The sequence below is a fragment of the Eulemur rufifrons genome, chromosome 8, assembly GCF_041146395.1.
Source record: "Eulemur rufifrons isolate Redbay chromosome 8, OSU_ERuf_1, whole genome shotgun sequence".
NCBI lineage: Eukaryota > Metazoa > Chordata > Mammalia > Primates > Lemuridae > Eulemur > Eulemur rufifrons.
Window position 1 is genome coordinate 24,197,349 of NC_090990.1, and position 25,196 is coordinate 24,222,544.

Below are 25,196 nucleotides of genomic sequence, written 5' to 3' on the forward strand. Positions count from 1 at the left end.
TTAACCACACGAACTCTGATTTTTAGCTTTGTACTTCACACCTTGCACGCTGCTTCCCAGCTAAAAGACTATGCCTCACAGCCTCACTTGCAGCTAGGTGCCACCATGTGATGAGGTTTTAGCTGATGTGATGTAGGTTAAAATGTGTAACTTTTGGGAAGTCTTTTTTAAAATAAAAGACTGCATCTTTCTTCCTCCTTCCTCCTTCCCACTACTCAGAATGCAGATTTGACTGGTGGAGCTTGAACTTCAGCTCCTTGGACACAAGGTGATGTACAACATAGAAGTGCCTGGAGTCCTAACACAGCCCTTCTTACCTCCAGGCTGGTTTTTTTGTTTAAGTGAGAAAGAAATACACTTAAGACACTACTGAGGCTCTGTTATTCACAGCCAAATTTAATCCAGACTGGTAATAGGATCAAGCAGGATTTATCCCAGGAATGAAAGAATGGAAAAATCTATTTATATAATTCATCACATTACACATGGAAGGAGAAAATCTATGATCATCTAAGTATATTCTGAGAGAGCATACAATAATGTTCCATTTGAATTTTCTATTTAAAAAAATAAAACTAAAAACTCTTAGCCAACTAGGAATAGAAGTGAATTTCTCTAACCTCACAAATGGTATCCATCAAAATTTGTAGCAAACACGATCTTGAGAAGCATATCCACTAAAGTCAGGAATGGAATAAGCATGCTACTACTCAGCAGTGAACTAACGGGGTGTCCTAATCAATGCATTAATACAAGAAAAATAAATTTAAAATACAGATTTAAAAGAAATATCCTCATTTGCAGAAAAATAAATGACTATATGGAAAACCCATCATGATTTTCAGATAACCTATGAGATCCAATAAGAGAAAGCAGGAAGGTCACTGAATACAAAATCCACACACAAAACATAAGTGTTGCCATATACTAGCAGTCCCCAATTATAAATTACAATAGAAAAAAAAAGATGCCAATCACAATAGCTACCACAGTGTAAAACACCACCACCTTCTTCTGAATCATGAAAAATCCACCTTACTCATTTCCACTATTGCATTTTTCAAATTCATTCTCCACTCAGCAGCTAGTGATCGTTTGTAAACATAAATTAGATCATGTCACATTCCTTTAAAATTTAATGGCTATTCGTTACTTGCAATTAGCTTCCAGTTCCTTATCATGCCCATACTGGGCATGACCTGGCCCCTGCCCATTCTCTCATTCTCTCCCTCACCACTCCCCCGCCCCACTCTGCACCAGCCACACAAACCTTCTGTCAAAGTCTTTCCTGCCCTAGCACCTCCACATATGCTACTCCCTCTCCCTGGACCACTTTCCCCCCAAATCATCACCTGAGTGTTCCTAGTCATTCCACAAATCTGGGCTTAAATGTCGCCCACTTAATCTAAATAAGGTTCCTTCTCTCTTATCTCCCCCTTTTTTCTTTCATATTTCCAATATAGTGTGCAATAATATGCCATTACCCATTATACCATAATGTGTAATCATATTTTTATTCATGTATTATTTATTCATTGCCTCTATTTCCCTCTAGACCATAACTTTTGTGAGGGTAAGACTCATGTCTTTGATGCTTCCCCAAGCATTTAACACAGTGCCCAGGAGTTATCATATAACAAATGCTTAATAAGTATTTGATGAATGAATGAATTAATGAATGAACGACAGAGTTTGCTGATTTAGCAGCAGTGTCAGCTAGAATGCCTACTGCACTCTTCCCAGGATTGAGGCTTGTTAGGAGGAATGGGAGACCACCCCCCAGGGTCTTATCTGCATAAGGGGGCAAAAAGCCTCTCAAGGGAGTGAGTAGGGACACATGGACTTGGTTTATGGTCCGTGGGGCAGGATTCAGAGCACAAAGTTGCACCCATCCATGACTCCTACCTCATCTTTCAAGAACTCAAGTCATGGATTTACAAATTGAGTAATCTTTATGGCATAGTAATCTGTAATCTTTATGGCATAGTAAGAGTTTGGGGGATGGCAGATTTAGGAGTGATGGGGGCAACAGCTTTTTGCCACCCTTGATGAAGTCATTTACAGCCTCAGGAGCATAGGGAACTTCAGGGAACTAAGGAAGAAGGGGGAAAAAATGGTGAATCCCCAGGGACCCCAAGAAGATTTGATCAGGCACACACACAAGACATCCCCAGGGGTTCCTAGAAACAGTTGGGGGAACTTTGGGGAAAGTCTGAAGGCTCAACAATGGCACCTGGGTACACAGCTTCGAGGGGCTGCTGTTACTGGGGCCCTCCAGTGGGTATGGCCTGGGCAACTCAGATTACCATGAAACCCTATGGCCAGTTCCAGGACAGTTCCCAGACACCAAATCTAGGGCCACTGGACTGATGGCATAGCAGCCTGGAGGGCAGACGGGCCACGGTGGCACTACTGCATGGTAATTAGAGAAAGCGTCTCCCCACAGGCACCCAACAATGAGAGGACGCTTTCCACTATTCCCTCCAGAGCTCACAACACTAATTCTTCAGTTGGAAATTAAGGAAGCAACGTTTCTGAGGCCACCTAATGCCAGAATTAGGCACTGGCAATTCTACTATCTCAGGTACACCACAGACTGAGGCATATAATAGGTACCCCCGACTGGTTAAACGCTTGTGTGAGCCAAGTGAGGAGGAGTGTTGTATCTGCCAGGGGCCCCTGAGAGGCAATCTTCCTGTTTATTTCTTTTTGAGCTCACATGCTTGTACACCACAGGATGTAATGAGGGATTGGAAGAATCCTGTTATTCCCTAGAAAGGACAATTGTTGGAGCCTTGCTCAGCACCTACTTGATACCTTTCCCTACCTCTCCTTCCCCTTAACCACTGTATAGCCCCCGTCTGCCTCTGAGCACCTGGGATGGGCATGGGTACAAGGAGAATTCACGTTAGATCTGGTGACATCTCTGCAGACTCCCTCTGTGGCTGCTCTGACTCCTCCCCAATGACAAGGCCTGGTCTCACCTCCAGGAAGATAGGGTGCACACGGAGACTGGGCCAGTGAGGACATTATGCAGCCCTCTCTTTCCATCCCCCAAGGAAGCCTGAGATGTCCCCGCTGTGACCTACCTCTTGTCCTCTTCCACCTGCACGCCGATGGAGTGGAACTCTCTTCTGCTCCTGTTCTCGGTGTCCGAGTCTGAGATAGTCTCCACCTGGAGGAAGGGAGGAGAGGTCAGTGACTGGGACTAGCCAAGGGACGAAAGCCCTTCCCAGGGAGAACGGCCAGGAGTGGCTGTGTCTCACGCCAGCTGGCAGATCCTGCAAAGACAATCTGCCTGAACAAGATGTGAGACCCTGTAGGTCAGCGGCCTCAAGGTGGCAACCCCTGGGCACTGCTCTCTCCACTGGCCAGTAGGAGCCACGGCACGAGGCTGGGAGACAAGAGAGTGGGCTGGGGCTGGCTGGAGCAGCCCTGCCGACGACCAGGCGCGGGGTCTACTTGCAGCTCAAAGCACGCCAAGAAAAAAGGTCTGCATATCCAGAAGGCCTCTTCCACCCCCTCAACCCATCCCCCACGGGCAGGGGCACGGGCCTTCGTCGGCGCCTCCTCCTTGCCTACCTGCACCCCAATGGACGGCCGCCACTTCCGCTGCCGCGCCAGGCTCCGCAGCTCCTCCCTGCCAGGGATGGTCTTGATGATGAGTGTGGGGGGCTTGGGGCCGGCCCGGGGCGGCACCGGCGCCAGCTCCAGGGTGCGCGCGCCCATGGCGGGGCCGTCCAGCCCGTCGGCGGAGCTGCAGCGCCGGGCGGGGCCCTCGGCCGCGGTGAAGCTCTCGTGGGCGGAGTCGGTGCTGCTCTGGGCGGTGATGGAGATGCGGGGCGGGGCCTGGCTTCCCGGCGGGATGGGGGGCGGGGCCTTTCTGAAGTTGAAGGCTGCGGCGGGCGAGCGCAGAGACGGCGGGTGAGAAACGCGCGCCGGCAGGACCCGGCAGCCACGCGTACCCCACGTGTGCTACCCAGAGGGCCAAGGATTGTTCTCCCCGTCATCCGGCCCGGGAGGTGAGCGACCTGCCCAGGGCCACACCGCACAGCCGAGGCGGTGGCCGGATCCCGACCCCACGCGCGCCCTCCAACCTAGGGCCCGGCCACCGCAGAGAGGGGGTACTCACAGGAGCCGGGCCTCCCTGAGACAGAGGCAGGGGCAGCAAGAAGGGGCAGGCAGTCGTCGTCTTGAGAGCAGCCGGCCTGGATGGCCCGGAGGTAGCTGTGGCTCCGCATGCGGAAACAGCCAGGCAGGTCCAGGGCGTCCACGGCCTGGGACTCAAGCTCCCCAAACACGGACCCGCACACGGCCTCCAGCTGCTGGTTCAACTCGTCGCTGAGCTGGGGGTAGAGGGTCGGGAGGACAGTTAGGAGGTGCTGGGATGGGGCGGGATCGCTGAGGCGCTTTGCCTTAGGAATCGATCTAGATCTCCGTCGGCTGTGCGTGCCTCTGGGTGACTTTCCCCTGCATTTTTGGACTAAAGGAAACCCTCACTCTGCAAGGTAAGATGGGGGCACCTCTGCCCTGTGCTGCTTCCCAGGCTCTGAACACCCCCACTCCACCCCACTATGCCTCTCCCAGATGTCCAGCTGTACCCCAGGCTCCAGACCACCACGTTTTCCTCTCTACCTAGTTCCCCCGCCTCACGTTTCTCTCACCTGCCCCTGACAGAAAGGACCAGGGACCTGATGTCCACCCTCCTGTCCAGTATGGGGGTGGGGACTGCAGGAGAGGACACCTTTTGTTTTATTATTTATAATCCACTACATTACAAAACTGATAGAAAGCAGCCTATAGAGAGATGTACCAGGTGGCAGGACAGAAATCAATGGGTCTGTGATGGAGCAAACGTTATTAACCTACAAGTGTTCCAAGCCTTCCTCCAGCTTCTGCCCACAAACTACGGTTCTGGCTTGACTGGCAGGTTCCTTCCCTGCCCTCATCCTCTGAGGAAAGCTCTGCCATTGCTGGGTAAGGTTCTTGTTTTGTTTTTGACATTTTGTGGTGGTGCAGAATCCATAGTGTTAAAAAAAAATTAAAGTCGGAAAAAAGCAAAACAAAAATTTTGTTCATGGACCCATGCTGCATGCCACCACACTAAGACTAAATGCTCAAATTACATGAGAAAACTGCCACAGAGAAAAAATAAAGGCAGGAAAAGGCGGTGCCCGAGGTAATCTCTACACCCAACACAAGGGTGACAAAGTCCTGAACATTGCTCGGGATGCATACATATCTGACACTGAGCTTCCAAGTAGCCAAAGCATCGAGGAGCATGGCCTGAGTGTTGCCTGCATGGGCTACGGAGTGAGACCCACCTGGATTCAAGTGCTGGCTCTGCCACTTCCTAGCAGTGTGGCCTGGGGGAGTTAAAGTTTTGGGGCCTCAGTTTGCTGACCTGTCAAATGAAAGTGATAGGGGTACCATCTTCATAGGGCTATTGGAGGACTCAGAAAAACGTGAGGCACGTGGTGCGGGAATTGGCACACAGTAAATCCTCAGATAGTGGCATGTGAAGGTCTCAAGGCCTTCCTGGTAAACACGGGGCAGGTTTCCATGAGAACTACAACTATTCCTGTCACTAAACCTAAGAGAAATTCCCCTGCGGATGGTTATGTAGAGGCCACTGGATAAAGTCATGGACAAGGTCCTCAGTAGCATCCCACAGTGAATGTAACAGCAAATCCTACAGCTGCATCTTGCAACATCTCCCTGGAAAGAGTCATGGCATCATATTTATGTGCAGTCAACAGAGGCTCAAAGGAGTGGCTCGATCCACATGTAAAATGCAGCTCCGTGTTTCATAACTCAGCCTCCAAAACATGATTTCACTAGATTCTACCTCAAATAGAGCAGAAATTTCCATTCCATTCTACTAACGAGCAAACAAAGAGAGGGCACATGAATTGTCCAAGGTAAAGCTGAAATTGAATGCCGTGTTTCCTGGTTCACATGTAAGGCTGACTGAGCATCAGAATCTCCTGGGGAGGTTAGTAAACCTACATTAACTCAGTCCCCAGCCCTACAATCTGAACCCAGACCTTTCTAACTATATGCCTTTTTGCCCCCTTTGGCTGCTTGGAAGTTCAGAGCCAAATTTGCTGGAGATTTAGATTCAGTGGTTCTAATGTGCGCCCAGTAATTAAGAAGAAGAACTGTCTGGTCTTCTTTCTGCAGCTTTTTCTGAAGGAACTTCATTGTAAATGTATAGAAATCACAGGCCACGGAAAAATCAATCCAAGATCCTGTAGAATTTAAGTTTGACTGGCACAAGCCACACTTGTGTGGCAGCTGTGGCACTCACCATGACTCCTTGGAGTCTACCTCTCAGTCTTTCTATTTCTGGACTCCGGGGCACCAAGGACAACAGTTGCTAAGGTATTTCCTGAAACTCAGGAACTGAACTAACTCCTGCTATTTCTGGGTTAGGCTCCCCAAGTAAAACAAATCCAGCCCAGAGAGTCCTTCCTGGAGCACAGGGAAGCTGATCTAACCCCAGCAGAGAGCGTTCTGGTCTCGAGTCTGGATACCAGGGCTGGAAGGAAGCTAACTCTGTAGTATATTTCCTTATCTCCAGCCCTCTTCTGTGTGCAAAGCACTAGGCATACTATCTGGCATATAGTAGATGCTCAATAAACATTAGCTACTTCTATTAGTGACAATAGGTTCTTAAATCACAGTGACAATGCCACTAAGAATGAGAGGCCTCTTTTTCCCAGGAATCAGAAGCTCTTGAAATCCCACCCGTAGGCTATACCCACAATCAACTCTATTGGAGGCAGACAGAGGGAGGGTGAGCAACTCCCTGGGGCCAAACATCTTCCAGCTCAACTGGCCAAGGGGATCTTCTGGGGTTCCAACAAGGGACCAGGACTCAAAGGAAACACAGACTCATACAGACTCTCAGATGACTATTATACCCAAATTGATCTTTACTATATTACGAGTATAAAATTTCAACATCGTACTGTGAATACTCCCATTATCCCTGCACTGACTTCCACCCTGCTTCTCCCAACCCCCACTCACAGGAGAGTCAAAGTCAAAGAATCCTCTTGGGATGAGATTCTTAGCCTTTCTCCAAATCAGACTCAGCATCAGTAGCCATTTCCAAGCTCATGGAATATTTAGAGAAAAATACTTTGTGTCTAATTGAATACTGTCCATTCTAGGAGTTGGTGGGTCCAGCTGGGGCCAGGCCACATCCTGCATACTTTACATATGTTATTTAGTTTAGATAACCTTTGGAAAACTCTCCCATTTCAAAACACTGGATAAAATATAACAAACGTTGTTTTATATGCATAGCTGAGCTCACAAGAAAGCAAGATAAGTCCCCAGGGAACAAAAGCAAAGAGGAGACTGGAAAATCAGAATATTAACTGTGTGAGCCAATGCTGCAAACAGCCTAGGAGGCAGGAGGTGGGGGCAGGGGCTGCTGGTCTCAGTAACCAAAAGGCTTAGGTTTTAACACCCACTCGGGCACAGGAGGAAGGCTTTGGGCCCGCATGAAGCATGGAATTGGAAATGAGAACCTGCAGGAAGCTAGGGAAGGGGAAACCTTTGACAAAAATGTAGACTAGAAAAAAAAAAAAATCAATCATCACCACAGGCTGATGACAGGAAGCTGGTCTGTGGTACAGGGACTGGGGGGAGGGGAAAGGAGGCAACTCCCCTAAGAATGTGTGCCACCAGCTGGTGCTCACACAGACACGGGACTGTGTATCTGCATGAACCCCCTAAATTAACAGTTAACATAAAATAGTCCCAGACCAGGGATGTTCTAACAGAAGGAATTGCAAAATATTTCCTGGAGGACCCACTCCTAACCCAGGCCGCGCAGGCTTCCCACATATAAAGGAGGATGAGTGAACTGTGTGGTGACAACCTCTAACCCAGTCCCCAATGACCTCCACCTCCTGCCACTCACACCCTTGTATAATCCCTTCCTCATGGTGTAGGCTGGACTCACCGGCCCGCTTCTAATAAGCAGAATATGGCAGACACAAGGGATCGCACTTCTGAGATTAGGGTACAAACAGACTGTGGTTTCCATCTTAGATGCCTTCTCTCTCTCTCTCTCTCTCTCTCTCTCTCTCTTTGTCTCTCTCTCTCTCTCTGAGAGCCTTTGCTCTGAGAGAGGCAAGCTGCTATGTTGTGAGTAGCCTGTGGTGAGTCTCACATGACAAGAAACTGATGTCACTGGCCAGCAGCCAGCGAGGATCTGAGACCTACCAACAGCCATGTGAGTGAGCACGGCTGCGGATCTTCCCCCAAGCAAGCCTCGCGACGGCTGAAGCCCTGGCCCACACCTTGAGTGCAGCTTTGTGAGACACCTGACCCAGGTGGCACCCAGCCAAGCTGCGCTCGGATTCTGGATGCACAGAAAGTGTGAGATAATAGATATTTGTTGTTTTAAGACCCTACACTTGACGATAACTTATTACACAGCAATAGATAACAAATTCAAACTGTGACATAAATGAGGACTGAATTTTATCGAGTTAAGCCATTGAAGATTCAGAGTTTCTCTGGTACAGCAGCTAGTGTTGCCTCAACTAAAACAAAATAGCTTTTAAACTATGATTAAAAGTTCTAAGACTTGTTTTTTTTTTTTTATTTCTTTGCAAATTCAGCAGACAGAAAAAAGTTCTAAGACTTTAAAGGTAAAACTGAAAACATAAGAAGAGAATAAAAGCTTAGAAAAAAAGATTGGAAAGATTTAAAAAGAAATCAAATCAGATTTCTAGAAATGAAAAAAAATCGGTGAAATTAAAAACACAATCGATGAGTTAATAGCGGATGAGACACAACTGAAGAGAAAATGAACTGGAAGATACACCTGAAGAACTTACCCAGAAGGCAGCATAGAGAGGAAGAGATAGAAGCTACAAAGAAAAAATTAAGAAACATAGGAAAGAATAAGAAGGTCCCACATACAACTAATAGAAGTTCCAGAAGGAGAGACTAGATAGAATGTGGAAATGGCAATATTTAAAGAGGTAACTATAGTGGTTGAGAATTTTCCAGGCTTCTGACTTCAGACATGACAAAGTGAGAAAGATGTCAAATCCTATAGCCCAAACCAACTACAAAGCTCAACAAAACTGTCAAAAATAACCATTTCATCACTTTAAAAATCAAAGTCATACAACAACAACAAAAACATTTATTCATAAAAATTACTGAACTTTTGGTAAGAATAGCATGACTCTGTGGTATCCTTGCCTGAGGCTGCTCCCATTCCCCAAGCCCCCAGCTCTATCAGTTGCAATAGCTCAACAAGGGTGGTGCAGGCTGTGAAAATCAGTTGCTTTACTCCCCTGCCAGAGGGTCCACTGAATTTGGAGCATTTTCAGTTACACTATCAAGAATACAGAGGGCCTGCAGCATTGCTAGGCTGAGGTTTGGGCACTGTTTGGAGCAAGCAATAGACTGGTAGACTAGCCAGAGACTTGACAGGAGTTCCAGGGGAGTGAAACAGAGATGGGGGTTTGATAAGCTCTCCACATATCTTAGGTTAACTAGAGGCTGGGTGAATGCACAGCAGAGACCAGAGAGGCTCTGAGCCATGCACACGTCCCTTGCCAATGGAACCTGTATTCATGTGCAGATGAAACACAAAAGAGCCTCATGAAGAGTAACAGGGCAGTCTTGAAAACAACCTGAAATTTGCCCTCCCCAGCCCATACATAGAAAAACAAAGAAAGGAAGCCTTATTGGCCTGAGGTTTTTGAGCACAACCTCTGACAAATATTTGGCTGAACACTAAGCTATGCAGATACAGGGGTAATCCCTAGGAAACAAAGCTGAAAAAGAAAAAGGAAAAAACCTGAGTGAATTCATCAGATGCTGCATTTTGTAGGGAAGACAGATTTCACAGATTTAGACCAGGAGGAGTTAACAAATAAACAAAGCAATAACAATCTTCAAGAGGGAAAAGCAAGAATCCAGAGTTGCTGTACTATGTTACCTAAAATGTTCAGTAGTCAACAAAAAATTATGAGACATGCAAATAAATAAGAAAATGTTAATGTCCTTAAATGTTGGATTTATCAGACAAAGACTACAAAGCAGCTATTATAAATATATTCAAAGAACTAAAGGAAACCATATTTAAAGATTTAAAGGAAAGCATGACAACAATGACTTCATGAATACAAATCACAACAAAGACATAAAGGTTTTTTCTTTAAAAAAAAAAAAGAAACAAATGGAAATTCTGGAGCTGAAAAGTACAATAACTAAAACAAAAATTTTACTAGAGGGGCTTAACATAAGAAATCATCAGTAAACTTGAAGATAGATCAGTATAAATTACCCAGTATGAAGAATGGAGAGAAAAAAGATTGAATAGAAATGAACAGAGAGGGCCTGAGACCTATGAGACAACTTCAAGCATACCAATATATGTGTAATGGAAGTCCCAGAAGAAGAAGAAAAAAAGATAAGAGAGAGCTAGGGGCTGAAAAAAATGTTTGAAGAAATAATGGCCAAAAACTTTCCAAATTTGATTTTTTAAAAAATATGAATCTCTAGATCAAAGAAGATCAATGAACCTAAAGTAGGTTAAACACTAAGTGATCCATATTTAGACACATTACAATCAAAATGTTGAAAGCTGAAGACAAAGAAAATCTTTTTCTTTCTTTCCTTTTTTTGAAACAGAGTCTTGCTCTGTTGCTAAGGCTGGAGTGTAGTGGCACAATCTTAGCTCACTGCAGCCTCAAACACCTGGGTGATCACCTTAAGTGATCATCCTGCCTCAGCCTCCTGAGTAGCTGGGACTATGGGCACACATTACCACACCCGGCTAATTTTTAAAATTATTTTTAGAGACAGGGTCTTGCTATGTTGCCCATGCTGGTCTCAAACTCCGGGCCTCAAGCAATCCTCCCACCTCAGCTTCTGAGTACATGGGATTACAGGCATGAGCACCATAACTGCATACATAACTGGCTTTTAATCAGAACAACACAACACCAGAAGGCAGTGGAATAATATATTCAAAGTGCTGAAAGAAAAAAAAAAAAAACCTATCAACCAGGAATTCTATATCCAGCAAACTATCCTTCAAATAAAAGTAAAAATAAAGACATTTCCAGATAAATATAGACTGAAGAATTTATTGCCAGAAGACCTATCTTACAAGAAATACTAATACTAATAGTATTTCTTGTAAGAAATACTAATACTGATAGTATTTCGTATCTTAGATTCAAAATACAAATAGGTTGAAGGTAAAAGAAGGGAAAAAAGATGCGTGCTAACAGTAACCATGAAAGAATTTTCCAGAATGGACGAAAGATATGAATCCTGAGATTTAGGGAGAACACACTTAAAAATATCACAGTGAAACTGCAGAATACCGAAATCAAAACAAGATCTTAACAGCAACCAGAGAGAAACGAAAATTACCTACAAAAACAATCAGGTTGACAGCAGGCTTCTTAATAGCAACAATAGACAGAAAACAAAGGAATATCTTCAAAACACTGAGAGAAAATGAATATTGACCTAGAATCTCCCAAAAGCTAAAGTATATCAAATAGTGAAGGTAAAATAGGTTTTTTATTAAAGACAGAGTTTTCTACTTAGAAACAGTCACTAAAAGTGTACTAAAGAATGTACTTTAGGAGGCAGGAATGAGATTCAAGACAGGTATAGTGAGGAGGAAAAAAGGTAAAGATGTGAGCATATATAATCAAGTACTAATTACATAAAAAGTAACAACAATAAAGACTAATTTGAGAGGATGAAAGGTGAAAACTAAAATACTAGGCAACAAGTACATATAAGAAGGGAAAATACCATCAAATTTAAAGTGCCCTAGGAGCACTTAAGTATTTGTGGTGATGGATATGTTAATTAGCTTGATTTAATTACTTCACATTTTATTCATAAATCCTAACATTGCTTTGTACCCCATAAATATACATAACTACAATTAGCCAAATTACAATAAAAATAAAAAGTAAAAGAAATCAAAGAAGAACTAAATAAGTGGATAGGCATCCAATGTTCACCTTAGTAATACCTAACATTGTTAAGAACACAACAGACTGGGCTACACAGTGAGATCCCCACCTCTACAAAAAATTAAAAAATTAGCAGGGCATGGTGGCCTGCAACTATAGTTCCACTACTGGGGAGACTGAGGCAGGAGGATTGCTTGAGCACAGAAGTTCGAGGCTGCAGTAAGCTAAGGTAGGCTGGGTGCAGTGGCTCATGGCTGTACCCTAACACTCTGGGAGGTCAAGGCAAGAAGACTGCTTGAGCTCAGGAGTTCAAGACCATCCTGAGCAAGAGTGAGACCCTGTCTCTACTAAAAATAGAAAAATTAGCCAGGCGTGGTGGTGTGGAATTATAGTCCCAGCTACTCGAGAGGCTGAGGCAGGAGGATCTCTTGAGCCCAGGAGTTTGAGGTTGCAGTGAGCTACGATGACACCACTGCACTCTACCCAGGGTGAGAGAGTGAGACTCTGTCTCCAGAAAAAAAAAAAAAAAGAACACGATACCCCATAAATTGATCTACAGAATCAATGCAATCTCTCAAATTCCCAAATATATTTTTTTATATAAATCAACAAGCTTCCCCCAAATCCATATGTATATGCAAAGGAAACACAAGTCACAAAGCAATCTTTTAAGGAGTAACAAAATCCTATGATTTAAACTTACTGAAGTCAATCATCACTACAAAGTTACAGTAATCAAAGCATAAGGTAATAGCAGAAGGGCAAATCCATGCAGACTAATGGAATAGATTTGAAGGTTCAGTAATAAACACATGCATTTATGATAAGCTGATTTTGATAAAAGGGCCAAGAAATTCTAATGAGAAAAGTCTTTCCAACAAATGATGCTGGGAAAATTGGATATCCACATGCAAAAGGATTAAGTTGGACCCCTAACTCAAATCACACACCAAAAAACCAGAAATACTAAAAATGAATCATATACCAAAATGTAGGTGTTAAAACTACAAAATTCTTAGGAAAGACATTAGACTAATTTTTTATGATCTTGGATTAGGCAACATTTTCTTAAGTTCTACACCAAAACCACAATCAAGAAGAGAAAAATCGATGAATTAAACTTTGCCCAATTTAAAATGTTTTGTTCTTCAAGCAAAAATGAAAAATTTGAAATAGAGTTCACTGAATGGAACAAACTACCCCAACTGACAGCTTGATATCAGATTTCTAGCCTCCAGAGTTATGAGAAAATAAATTTTTATTTCTAAAGAAAAGAAAGAAGGGAAGAGGTCATCAAAATTAAAGTGTCCTAAGGTCTTTTCATTGTTCAGGATTGGGTAGAAAAAATTGTCAGCTTCAGACTTTAAATATGCACATTAAAACTATAAGGGTAACCACAAAGAATAAATAGAATATATATAACTGCCAAACCAGGGTGGGACCTGGCAAGGAGAAGAATAACCGAAAACTCAACCAAACCAAAAGAAGGCAGCAAAAGAGTAGAAAAGCATCACTCAGGAGGCAGGATAAAGAGAAGGCACAAATAAGATGACAGAAATAAATCCAAGCATATCTGCAATCACAATAAATATAAATGTACTAAACTCTCCAGCAATTATCAGAATGGATACAAGACAAAATCTAGCTATAAACTATTTACATAAAACATACCGGGAACATAAGAGACAAAAAGCTTTAAAGAGACGGAAAAAGATGTTCTAGGCAAATACTAAACAAAAAATAGACTTAAGAGAAAAAAAGCATTATTAGAGATAATAATAGGGTGACATCTCTGGCACTTTAAACCTATTTCCTCTTCTGTAAAGCAGGGATAATAAGCCACACCTCCAGGCTAAATATGTCAAGTGTATGTGAAGTTGGATAGTGAAAAGTGCTATAGGGAGGAGGAGGAGGAGGAGGAGGAAAATGACGACAGCACAGGGAAGGGGGAAAGGAAATGTTGGGAGGGAGAGTTAAATTACAATTTTAGAACATTTGGGAAAAGACCTGAAAGAAGTGAGGACGTGATCCATGGGCATGCCTGGGAAGCAGACAACCAGGCAGCGGTCACGGCAAATGCACAGGCCCTAAGGCTGGGGCACACCTGGCAGGTCAGGAGCAGCAGGGGGCCTAGTGCGGCTGGAGTGGGAGAGAGGGGAGCAGTGTTAGGAGAGGAACTCAGAGGTAGCTCCAGCCAGGTCACACGGGGCCTTGTAAATCATAGTCAAGTCCTTGACATTTACTCTGAGCAAGATGAGGGTTTTGAGCAGAAGAGTGAGCCAATGCGATTATATATTTTAATGACCACTCTGGCTGTAGAGAGAGGATGAAGTAGAGCAAGGGCAAATACAGAGACCAACCAGAAGGCAGTGCCACAGTCCAAGCAAAAGGATGTGGTGACCGGACTGGACTGGTGGCAGTGGGGGTGGTGAGGAGTGGTTGGATCCTGGATATATTTTGAAGGTGGGACTAACAGGATTTGCTGAAGGACCGGTGGTGATTTGTAAGTGACAGAGAAAGGACTGAAGACTGACTTCAGGCTTTTAGACCAGAGCTCCTGGAAGGATGAAGTTCCCATTATTGGAAATGGAGAAGACTGTTGATGGTGCAGCAATTGGCGGTGGGAGGGGAGTGGGCAATCAGCACTTTAGTTTTGGACATCTTGAGTTCGAGATGTCTACTGGACATCCAAGTGAGATTTCAACACACACCTACATATACATGCCTGGCATTTTATGGGAGGGTTTGGGCTGGAGACATGCCTTTGGGAGTCACCAGGCTCTCAGAAATACTCAAAGCCATGAGCCGGGATGAGATCTCCTGAGGAGTATGTGCAGAGAGAAATATAGGGCCTGAGCCCTGGGACAACTCCAGCGTTTCGATCCTGGGGAGTTGTAGAGGCATCCGAGACACAGTGGGAATAAGCAGCCTGGGAAAAGAATCTAGGAGAATCTAGAGGGGGTGGTGTCCCCAAAGCCAGCTGAGTGAGGTGTTTCAGGAAGGAGAGAGTCATCAGCTGTGTCAGATGTTGCTGATGGCTCAAGTAAAATGAGGACTGAGCATTAACTAGGAGGGTTAGCAACGCAGGCTGGTCTGGTATGAAAAGAGAGCCGTCCAACCCGATTGCCTGGTCCAGGCGGTGGAACAAAGGAACACTGAGAGACTGCAGCAGCGAACAATGGGAGCCGGTATGGACAGTCTTTTGCGTTGCTCTTTCCCCCCAGCAAACAGCAAAAATAGCTAACCTTTATTGAGTGCTGGCCATGTGCCAAGAACACTATTAGGATGCCTATTTTTAAATAGGGAAAGTGGGGCTCAAAAAAGTCAAGGAACTCGCCCCAGGTCACCCAGCTGGTAAGGAGCTGAGGCAGAATTCAGACCCATCTCATGAGTTTAATTATTAAACTGAGTTGCCTCCGTTTAATTAAGGAGAAAGTCTACACTTAGGTATGGAACTCACATTTATAAAATACCAGTTTTGGACCAAGTGCTTTGTGTTTGCATACATTTTCTCACTGAACTCTCACAAAACTCTTGTGAAATAACTATCACTACTACTGCCATTTTACAGATGAGACACGGGGTATCTTGCCAGTGGTTCTGCAGGATAGAGGGGGCAGGGGCAGAACTCAGGCCCAGATTGGCTCTGAGACCCCAGCGTGGCCCATGCGCTGTCTGCACGAATCAATCCTACCTTCCACATGGGGCAGGGGTCGGGGGAACAGTCAGGCCTGGAGAGGGCTGGGGAGCCTCAGAGAACTGGTGTTGTCCTTAAGAGCTCAGCACTTTGAGGACACGTGGTTTTAAGGGTGTGATCTCTGAGGTCCCCAGTCTGAGTCAGCTCCAGGGGTCCCAGGCAGGTTTCCCAGTTCCCCCAGAGCCAGACCTGAGCTCTGTCCATAGGCAGAGCCTCTGGTTTTAAGGCCTGAGCTGAGCATGGGACTGAATCCCCCTCCTGCCCCTTCCTCCAGGTCTACCGGCCTCTCCCTACCTGTCCAGTGGTGAGGGAACGGCTGTAGCCAGGGATGGAGCTCCGGGGGTGGATCCGAGGTGGGACACAGCAGCTGGAAAAGGTCAAAATCCCAGAGTGAGAACAGTGGACTGTTAGGACATAGGGGGAAGTGGGGGTGACAGCACTGGGGCTCCTGAGCAGGTTCTATTCCCCAGAACCCCCAAACAGAGATTTCCCCAGAAGACTCTGGGAAATGAGACTCCCCCAAGAGGCACTCAGACAGGGACCATCATCAGGGACCTCCCCTTTCTACGGGGCACTGAGACACCCCCGTTGAACCTTAAGCCGGGCCACCCGGCAGGGGCCCAATCTACACACATCTCCTGCAAGAACCCAGGATCAGCTCCCAGAACCCCCACCTGCAGCCCCCCCGTCCTTACTTGATCCTGGCCTGGTCCACGCTGGAGGAGCGGCGGGTGGTGAAGCGGCGGGGGGCGACTGCTTTGGGAGATGTCTTGGGGCTGCCGTCGGAGTCTCCGCTCTCCTCATCCCCCATGGCTTTGATGTAGCTGCCGCTCCGCATCCTGCGGCAGGGGATCTCCCCATCCTTGCCACCAGTGGGGTAACCCCCCCAATCATCTTGCGGCACCTGCAGGGACAGGGGCCTCTGTCTCTGAGACACGTCCCTAGCAAAGCTAGAGGCCAGGACTCTCTTCCCCACGGCCAGTGGGGGGCGCTCTGCCCCAGCTTGAGCAGGCCTCACTCAGAAGCATGCAAAGGTGGAGCAGGAGGTGAGGGTCTCAGGCCATTCCCCTCTCTCACAAAGAGATGCTCCATCATCCTCCATGGCCCCTTTGCTACTTAACTGAGGGCCACCTGGAGAGTCTTAGGGAGTGACATGTCAGGCACCAAGAGGTTGAAGATCAGGGCCAAAGTGACCTGTGTTGATCCCACCCCCAGCCATGAGGCATCCTCTGACCTCAGTCACCTTTTACCCTCCTTCTCAGTCATCCTGTTAACATGCTCACATTCCAAATCCTCCGACTGCCCTCCTCCCCTGTGAGGAGCCGCAGAGGTTTGACGCAGGGCAGTGACATTGGGTTTGAGTTTCAGAGCGAGCGCTCCGACAGTCCAAATAGAGGCTGCACTGCGGAGGGCCAGAGCAGGGCAGGGGCTCAAGTGGTGGGAGGAAGACCAATTAGGAGGCTGATGCTGTTATCCAGGCAAGAGATGATGAGGCCTAAATTAAGACGATGACAATGAGGGGGAAGAGAAGATGGAAATGAGAGGTGTTGAGGAGCATCAGTGAGCCTGATTAGATGTGGGGGATGAGGGGGCGGGAGGATGCCTGCCAGGCTGCCGACTGAGGACCTGGGGGGTGGTGCTGCTGCTCGCTGAGCCCCAGGGCCCCTGAGAAACCGGCCTGGGGAAAGGTGATGGGGTCAGGGTTGAGCACCTTGAGTTTCTCATGGGACTGTCGAGCAGGTGCCTGGATGTTTGGTTTTGCAGTTCAGTGGGGATTCGGGGCTGGAAGCAGACGTGTGGGAGTCGTGGGGTGCAGCTGGACCCATAGGAGTGAATGAGGCAGCTCAGGGGAAAGAAGAAAAAGAGCTGAGAGATCCGCTGACATTTAAAAAAGGACTGCAAAGAAAGGAAGAGGAGCCTGTGGAGTCACCTGAGAAGGAGTGGGCAGAGGGTAGGAGGGAAGTCAGGAAAATGCCATGTCATAGAAACAGGAGACATTTCAAGAATAAAAGGAGTCGATTATGTCAAATGCCACAGTGCGTTCAGAGGTTAGTAACTCAGGCTCAGGAGTTAGAAGATCCATGTGCAAATTCTGGCCCCATCTCTTGCGAGCTAGGTGAACTTGAGCAAAACCCATTAACTGCTAAGCGTCAGTTTCCTTGTCTGTGAGTCGGCGATGACAATTATGCCTACACCAGAGGGGTAGCGGGCTAGACAAAGGAGCAGGACATAAGAAGTGCTCAATAAATGTTAATTACTATTATAAGCATTGAAAGGTGCCTTTTGAGGCCAGCTCTCAAAAGACCACTGGGGACCACTGCCAGGGCACTTCAGTGATGGGGGGGGTGTGGAAGTCAGAGCACAGTGAGGACTGAAGGGATGTGAAGAAGAGCTTGGATGTGCAGGGAAGATGGGACATGTGGAAGGGGGGCATTGAGGAAAGACTTTTTAGGATGAAAGCGACTTCAGGCATGTTTTCAGGATGCAGGAAAGAGCCAGTAAAGATAGTCTTTAAGCATGGGGAGGAGGCAGACAGTCCAGGGATGGAGGGGTTCCAAGGAGAGGGGCTCAAGCCCTGGGTGGGGGATCAGCCTGGGATGGGTGGCCACGGCTTTTCCTCTGAGCCAGGGAAGAGGAAGAGGGTGGCTGGGGACCCAGATGAGTCCAGAGGGGCAGAGACAGGGAGCTGGGGGAACCCTGGTATCAGCCTGCACTGTGAAGAATGAGGGGTAGGTGAAGGCGTGGGAGAGTGTGTGGGGGAGGTGGGGGGGATTTAAAACCCTTGTTGTGAAGAGTGGGTTAAATGGGGTAGGGAGGGAAGCTACACAGGGCCAAGCCTTGGGGACAGCATAGGGTTCAGGGGAGGGGTGGACACTCTGGGGGTGAGGCTAGGCAAGGAGACAGAGATCAGTGTGAGAATGGGGGCCCAGGGGTGGGATAGGGCCCCAAGAAGGAACCCACAGGGAGGAACAGGGCTGAGCAAGGGCCTGGGGCTCGATGGGAAGATGGGAACCCAGAAAGGCGAGGCTCCATGAGGGCAAAAGGTCTCAGAGTAGAAAGAGGGATTCTGGAGGAGGGTAAGGGAGAGAAACAGGGCCTCAACATGGGATTGAGAGTCCCAACCAAAACGCACAGTCAGATGGGGCCAGCCTCTGCTGCTCTGGAGCCAGAGGAGCAGGAGGCTATCTGGAGGGTCCCTGCAGGCCTTTGGTTCTCCCCATGTGGGCCCAGACTTTTCAGTCCTAAGATGCAATGGAGCCCCAGACCCTGAGGGATCATTCCCCTTGCCTATACGCCACAGAGAGAGCGGCCAGCAGATGGGACAGCCAGGGCACGTTCTGCCACACTGCAGGCTCCCACTCCGTAGCCACTGCAGAGCTCCTCACTCCTTTGCAGGGCATTGTGAGGTGCATGTTAAAAAGGAAGCCCCCCAGGGAGGTCAGGGCAGCCCTGGAGAAGCAGCAGGGAGCAGTGGAATGGCGGCACATCTTCAGGGACGGCAAGGGCTCAGTCGCGGGGGAGGAGGTGGGTGTTCCTCCCTGGACCCTTCAATTCTCAGCTTAGAGCACCTCCCTACTCAGGGAGGGGGTAACCGAAGGCCAACCCACAAGTCCTGAATCCCAGAAGTCTCTCCTATTTCCACTGTGGCCTTATGTGCTCCTTTGGGGTTTTGTGGGTTCCCCAAGAGAGCCCTAACTTACTCAACAAGGCCAATGACACCCAAAGACACATGCCATCTCAATTCTCCTTATCTTTGGACATGCTGTAGTCTCTTCCTGACACCTTTAATCTGCACTCAACTAACTCCAACTCCTCCACTGAGATTCAGCTCAGGGGACACTCTGCCTAGAAGGTGTTCCTTCCAAGCAATCCCTGGCCACCATCACCCCAGGGAGTGAGGTTCCTCCTCTGTGTCCCCACAGTGCCCAGGGCTCTCTCCTATCATAGCCTCATCACACTCTGTTCTACCCACTTCCTTGTCTACCCTCTAAACTGTAAGCTCCTCACAAGCAGCATCTGTATCTCCATCTTTGTACCCCAGGAAATGCCCACTGAATGAATGAATGAGTATTAACTACACAGAATGTGAGTTTGGGGGATAATCCAAAATCTGCTGGACCTCCAGAACTTGTACTGATTTTTCCTCCCAAAACTACAGTGTGGGCTGGATGAGGCTGGGAGGAAGGCTCCATAAGTAGGGGTTAAAGCTCCTAGCTTCCCCTGCAGTGACTACAGAGGTGGTAAGACAGGACAAGAACAGCATGCCAGCTGTCACCTCCACCATCCCTCCCAGGAGGCCCTGCCTGGAGTTATACCAAGGCTCAGCCTCCAGTGTGTCCCCCAGCCTAGGGAAACCCATGGGCCAGGCCCCCAGGGCTCCTCCACAGCTTCATGGGCTGCCCCACCACAGGTCCCCCAAAATGACAAACCCCAGCAGAGGCACATTCTGGAAGCAACTGACCTTCATATTCAAGCAACATCTGTACCACCCAGATTTGAGCAGAAAAGAAGCCTGGAGAAGGCCTTGAGGCAGGAGAACTGCTTTCCAACTGCTGCCCTCCAATCTTGAGGGCAGCTACGGCCAGGGAGCACCGCACTATCCCGTCCCCTGCCCACCCTCAACTTCATGCTGCCTCCAGCCTCATAAGACGGAGAGCAGCATGGCTTACCCAAAACAGTAGGTCAAGGGGAAGCCTTTGTGGCACCGACATATGTCATCAGAATAGATGGGCCCCCCTCATAGCACAATGGGGAAACTGAGGCCCCCAAAGGAGCTCAGGGTGACAAAACAAGGCAGGACAGAGCCTTCCTGCTTCCAGGCCCTCCATCACAGGGACAGCTGGCTCCCATCCAACCCTTTCCATTGCTCCCTGGGTGACAAGACTGGTGAGGGCTGAGGACCCTGTTTCCCACCCCCACCAAAGCCTCACCTGCAGATAGTGATAAGTCCTGGCTTTGGCCTTGGCCTCTGGACCCAGGAGTCCCTTGGTTGGCCCGGCCCCTGGGTATCCATCCCGGCCCTGGCCGACCATCATGGTGTGCCAGGCACTTCGCTTGACCGATTGTCCATCCAGTGACATGGACATGCCAGTGCAGGCAAGGCAGCGGCCTTCTGACCCGCCCGAGCGTCCCTTGAAGCTCAAGTCCCGGTAGGACCCATCTGGAGCCTCCAGGCAGAAGGGACCACCAGGCTCCCCAGGGGGCCTCCCACCCGCCAGGAAGCCGCTGTCACTGTCCAAGTTGTCGTCGGAGCTCCACCAGCCCGTGGACTTGGCCTGGTGCCGCCCATCCCCCTTGCGGTCCTTGCTCTTGCTCCTCTTGCCGTGCCGGGACTGGTGGTGGTGATGATGGTGGTGGTGATGGTGGTGGTGGGAGGTGTGGGGGCCTCCAGAGCCTGGGCCCGGGTAGCTGTCTCCTCCAGAGCCGCCTCTTCCCTCAGCCTTGGGCCCGTTATAGTCCCGCTTCCCGGGCGCCTCCAGAGAGTGGGACTTGGCAAAGAGCTTCTGAACAGAGTGAACCAGGTGCCGGATGCGGCTCGGGCTCTCGCTGCGGGGCTCTGGGGCAGTGCCAGACCCCGGCCCTGGCCCGGGCCCAGCCCCTGCCGGACCTCGCTGGTATGGTAGCGTGTGGAAGCCATCTTGCTGAACTGGCAACTGCTTTTCAAACTGATCCAGGAGTGTAGGAGGCAGGCGGGGGGCACCCTTGCCCTGTGGGTGGCCCACACAGTCTTCACAGGTGTCAAAGGGGCCCTGGCCGGGGTACATCCTGGGGAAGGTGCTGGAACCCCCCCCAACCCCGGCCCCCCCTGGTCCTCCCTCAGGGCCTACCGACGGCCCTTCACTCAGGCTCAGAGGCCCTTCGGGAGAAAGTTGTCCCAGGCCAGCTCTCGGGGCACAGAAGCGGGGCTCAGTGGAGAAGGCCTCCCTGGAGCCCAGCAGGTACGGGGCCCTGGCAGCTGGGCCCACGTCCATATGCTGCTGGTCAGCAAAGCGGGCTGGGCGGGGATGGCTGCCTCGGTCGCCATGGTAACCCCTCATGGCCTCAGCAAAGGCTCCTCATAGTGGTGGGGGCCAGGCCCCAGGAACCTCCTGGAAAAACAGGGAGAAAAGGGATTCGAATTGAACAACAAACCACTTCACCTAAAACCATCTTGTATTAGGCATTCTTGTATTGCTTTAGGTAATGCATATCAATTTATTGTGAGTAATTGTACTATCTTTCCACAAATGGGCTAAAAAAGTCCTTAAAACAGTCATAATAGACAAAGACACTCACAAGGGCACCAAATGATCCCATCATTCATCAAATGCCGCAAATTTGATAAGTACTTATTCACAAGAGGAAATGCCCTCAGCCGACTGGGTTTTCAAATATCCTTAGATTATCAAAAACAAAAAGATACCCAAGCAGACATACAAAATATTCAAAGAAACCTGTCATTAGGTGAACTAGATTTTCACAAGCTGACTCTAGGCAAACAGAGCCAGAACCACACCTCTGCCCAACCCTACCCCACGACCGACAGCTCCAGGAGCCAGGCCTCGGGGTCACAGCACCCAGCTGCGGGGACCAAAGAGAACGCTGGACTGAAATCTACATATCCAGCACCATTCTGCAGAAAAATCCCTCCCCTTCCTTCCACGCCCTGTTCCTTCCATCTGGCTGCAGGCTCATTCTCCCTCCCCTCAGGACTGAGATAGAAAGGAAAACCTGAGATGACTTCTCCTCCTTCCCCTTTGGGGTTCCATATTTTCCCCACTGGACTCTCCCCTTTTGCCTTTTACCCCCCAGCACACACCTACCCACCACTCACATTCCACTGGGGGTGGGGGAGCCATGGAGGGAAGAAATGCCACAACGAGGAACAACGGTGGCGATACAAGGTAGCATCCGAATCCTAAACTGGGATTGGAACCCAGGAGTTCCGCCTCCCAGGAGCGGTGGGCTGGCAAGGCAGGAAAGTGTTGGAGGAAAAGATCTGGAACCAGTGCCCCTGGTCCCCATCCCAGGCTTGCCAAGACTACAGGACAGAGAGGTCAGCTCTCAGCAAGAGCTGCCTCCAATCAGGACTCCAGGAGCTGCCAGGACAGGAGCTACGGCAGGAGGGGGTGACAGCAGGAGGGACAGGGACAGAGGAGCTGGCAGACGGCGCCCTCGCTCATCCCAGACCAGGCTCCTGGGCCATCTGCTGACTAGGAGGGGATGACAGCCTCAAAGACTCCAGACAGCAGCACCTCCGACACTCATTCTCCCTTTCTCCCCACCGCCACCTCCCCACACCCACCCTGTTTCAGGCTTCCTCCAGATCCTGCTCACAGCTCATCTCCTACTATTTCCCGAGCACTTGCTATGTACCAGATACCATGCATATACCTCATATTCTCTAATCTCGCTGAAATCCTGTAAGGTAGATATTATCCATACTTACCCGTGAGAAAATTGAGCTCCAAATGGTGAGGTCACAAAGCCGGTAAGTGGATGAGTCACTTTGAATCAAGATTCAAACCCAAGTTATTCTGATTTGAGAACCTGAGTCTAATCCCCATCTCTTAGACTCTCCCATCACTCACCATCCGGGGTGTCCCATCCTTGATGTCAGGATCCCCACCGCCAGGCAGAATCCTAACTTCAGAAGGCTCAGGACCACTGGCTCCTGACAGAAAAGAAAAGGAGGATAAGGAAAGGGGGAAAGAGATTCTCTCAGAGTCCTCAGAGATCTCAGGGTCTCTGGCCTTGACAGTTTCCCTTCCCAACCCCTTAAACCAGGACTGATTAGATCCCCCATGATGCAGAGCCTTTGGACCCCCAGGGGAATGAAGTTGGCTTCATTATGCAAATGAATGCAAATGAGCCTACAGGTTGGACTACCTCCAACTGCAGGTGTCTGTGTGATCTGTCCATGGTGCTGAGCCACTGCATTTTCATTGCCCTCACATATGATTCCATTCCACAAACATTTGTTGAGCAGCTACCATAAGCAAGACTGTGAGTGAGAAGTGTATAGAGGTGATTTAAGTGTGGTCCCTGTCCTCAAGGGGTTTATAGTCTAATAGGGGAACAACTTCTCACGTGACAGAGTTATTTCAGGCCGCTATATTTCTGCACAAGCTGTTCCCTCCACCTAGAATCTCCTTTCATCCACCCCCAAGCCCTCCCCCTGGCTAACACTTACTCATACTAAGCCCCACCTTCCCTTGAAGACTTTCTGTACTCTTATTCTGGGTAATGCGTCTCTATTGGGCTTTTATAACACCCTGGGTGGCCCCATGAAAGCAGCTCTCACACTGCATTGAAATGGTCTGTTTCAGTTTCTGTCTCCCCAACTAGAATGTGGTCTCCTGCAGGACAGGAGCCAAGTCCTGTTCACCTCTGAATCTCCAGCACCTAACTCAGGGCTTGGCCCAGAGCTGGTCCTTAATAAATGCTCACTAAGCAGGTGAATAAATGACTGTGCTGGATGAGATCAGATTCAATAGAGGGAAATCAAGGAGGACTTCCCAGAGAAGACAGTGTTTGAGATGATGTACAAGATGGCTGTGTGTTCCACAGATGAAGGTGGTGGGGGAGAGGAAAGAGCAAGCACAAGGCAGAAGGGAATTCTGAGGGGTGGGCTGGGAGAGATCCAGCAGATAGTTGGGGTTTGGCAAACAGTGGGAAGAGGAGAGAGAAAGCCAGGAAGAAAGAAGACTCTGAAGTTTGCAGCAGCCATGACTAGAAGACTAATGATGCCATTATTAGGCACGGGGATGTCAGGAAGAAGTGCTAGCTTTGCAAGCATGATTAATAGTGGTGGAAGAGACACAGTCAGACATCAGGAAGAACTTCCTGACCCTGAGGGATATGAGGCAATGAAGAAGATTGTGGAGTCTCCTGGGAATCTTCCATAGGGGAGCTGGTGAGACATGCTCACCCTCTGGCCAACCCTGGCCTGGACAGGAGAAGCTGTTGGTTATCTTGTCTGGAGAAAGACTGGGATGACCTCACAGATAGCAACTTCCTGGCTCTAGATGACAATTCTTCTTCATTGCTCTTCTCTTGGGAAAGAGGGGACTTTAGACCAAGATGGCCTCTCGAGCAGTTGTTCAAAAAGCACTTGGAAGCATCTCCCCACCTTGGAAAGAAGCTTTGATGACCCGGCCTTTCATCCATGGCATGCTTCTCTCCTGTCCCAGGGAGGACCTGTGTTTGAGGCTCACAGTGCAAAACACCACTTTGGCAGAAGCCCAGACCATCCTATTTCCTTTGTTTGTGGTCCCATCGAGCTGGAACCTCACTGGACTTCCCAGCGGTGGACATTCCCAGGTGACCCTCTACCCCCACTTCACACAGGTACTGCTGCCAAGCCACTGAGCTTTCACCAAGATCTTCTCAAGCTTCAGTCTCTTTGACATCAACCCATGTTCTCCTAGCTCTAGTCTCAGAGGAGATGGGTCCCCATCGCTGCTGATCTCCAGGCAGACCACCCCTGACTCCCTTAGGGCAGCACTGTCTAGTGGACAAGCAGAGGCTCTGAG

General features: G+C 48.6%; 1 protein-coding gene across 1 annotated transcript in view; it reads right to left on the reverse strand.

The window, feature by feature from the left end:
* DLGAP3 (DLG associated protein 3) overlaps positions 1-25,196 on the reverse strand; it is a 58,135-nt gene that overhangs the window by 13,752 nt on the left and 19,187 nt on the right. Inside the window, exons 2-8 of the mRNA XM_069477656.1 lie at positions 23,253-23,335; positions 20,613-21,770; positions 16,377-16,585; positions 15,976-16,048; positions 4,133-4,346; positions 3,583-3,896; positions 3,090-3,175 (exon numbers count right to left, since the gene is read on the reverse strand). Coding sequence (XP_069333757.1) covers positions 3,090-3,175; positions 3,583-3,896; positions 4,133-4,346; positions 15,976-16,048; positions 16,377-16,585; positions 20,613-21,719 — 2,003 coding nt within the window. The 5' untranslated portion in view covers positions 21,720-21,770; positions 23,253-23,335. The remainder of the gene's footprint in view (positions 1-3,089; positions 3,176-3,582; positions 3,897-4,132; positions 4,347-15,975; positions 16,049-16,376; positions 16,586-20,612; positions 21,771-23,252; positions 23,336-25,196) is intronic.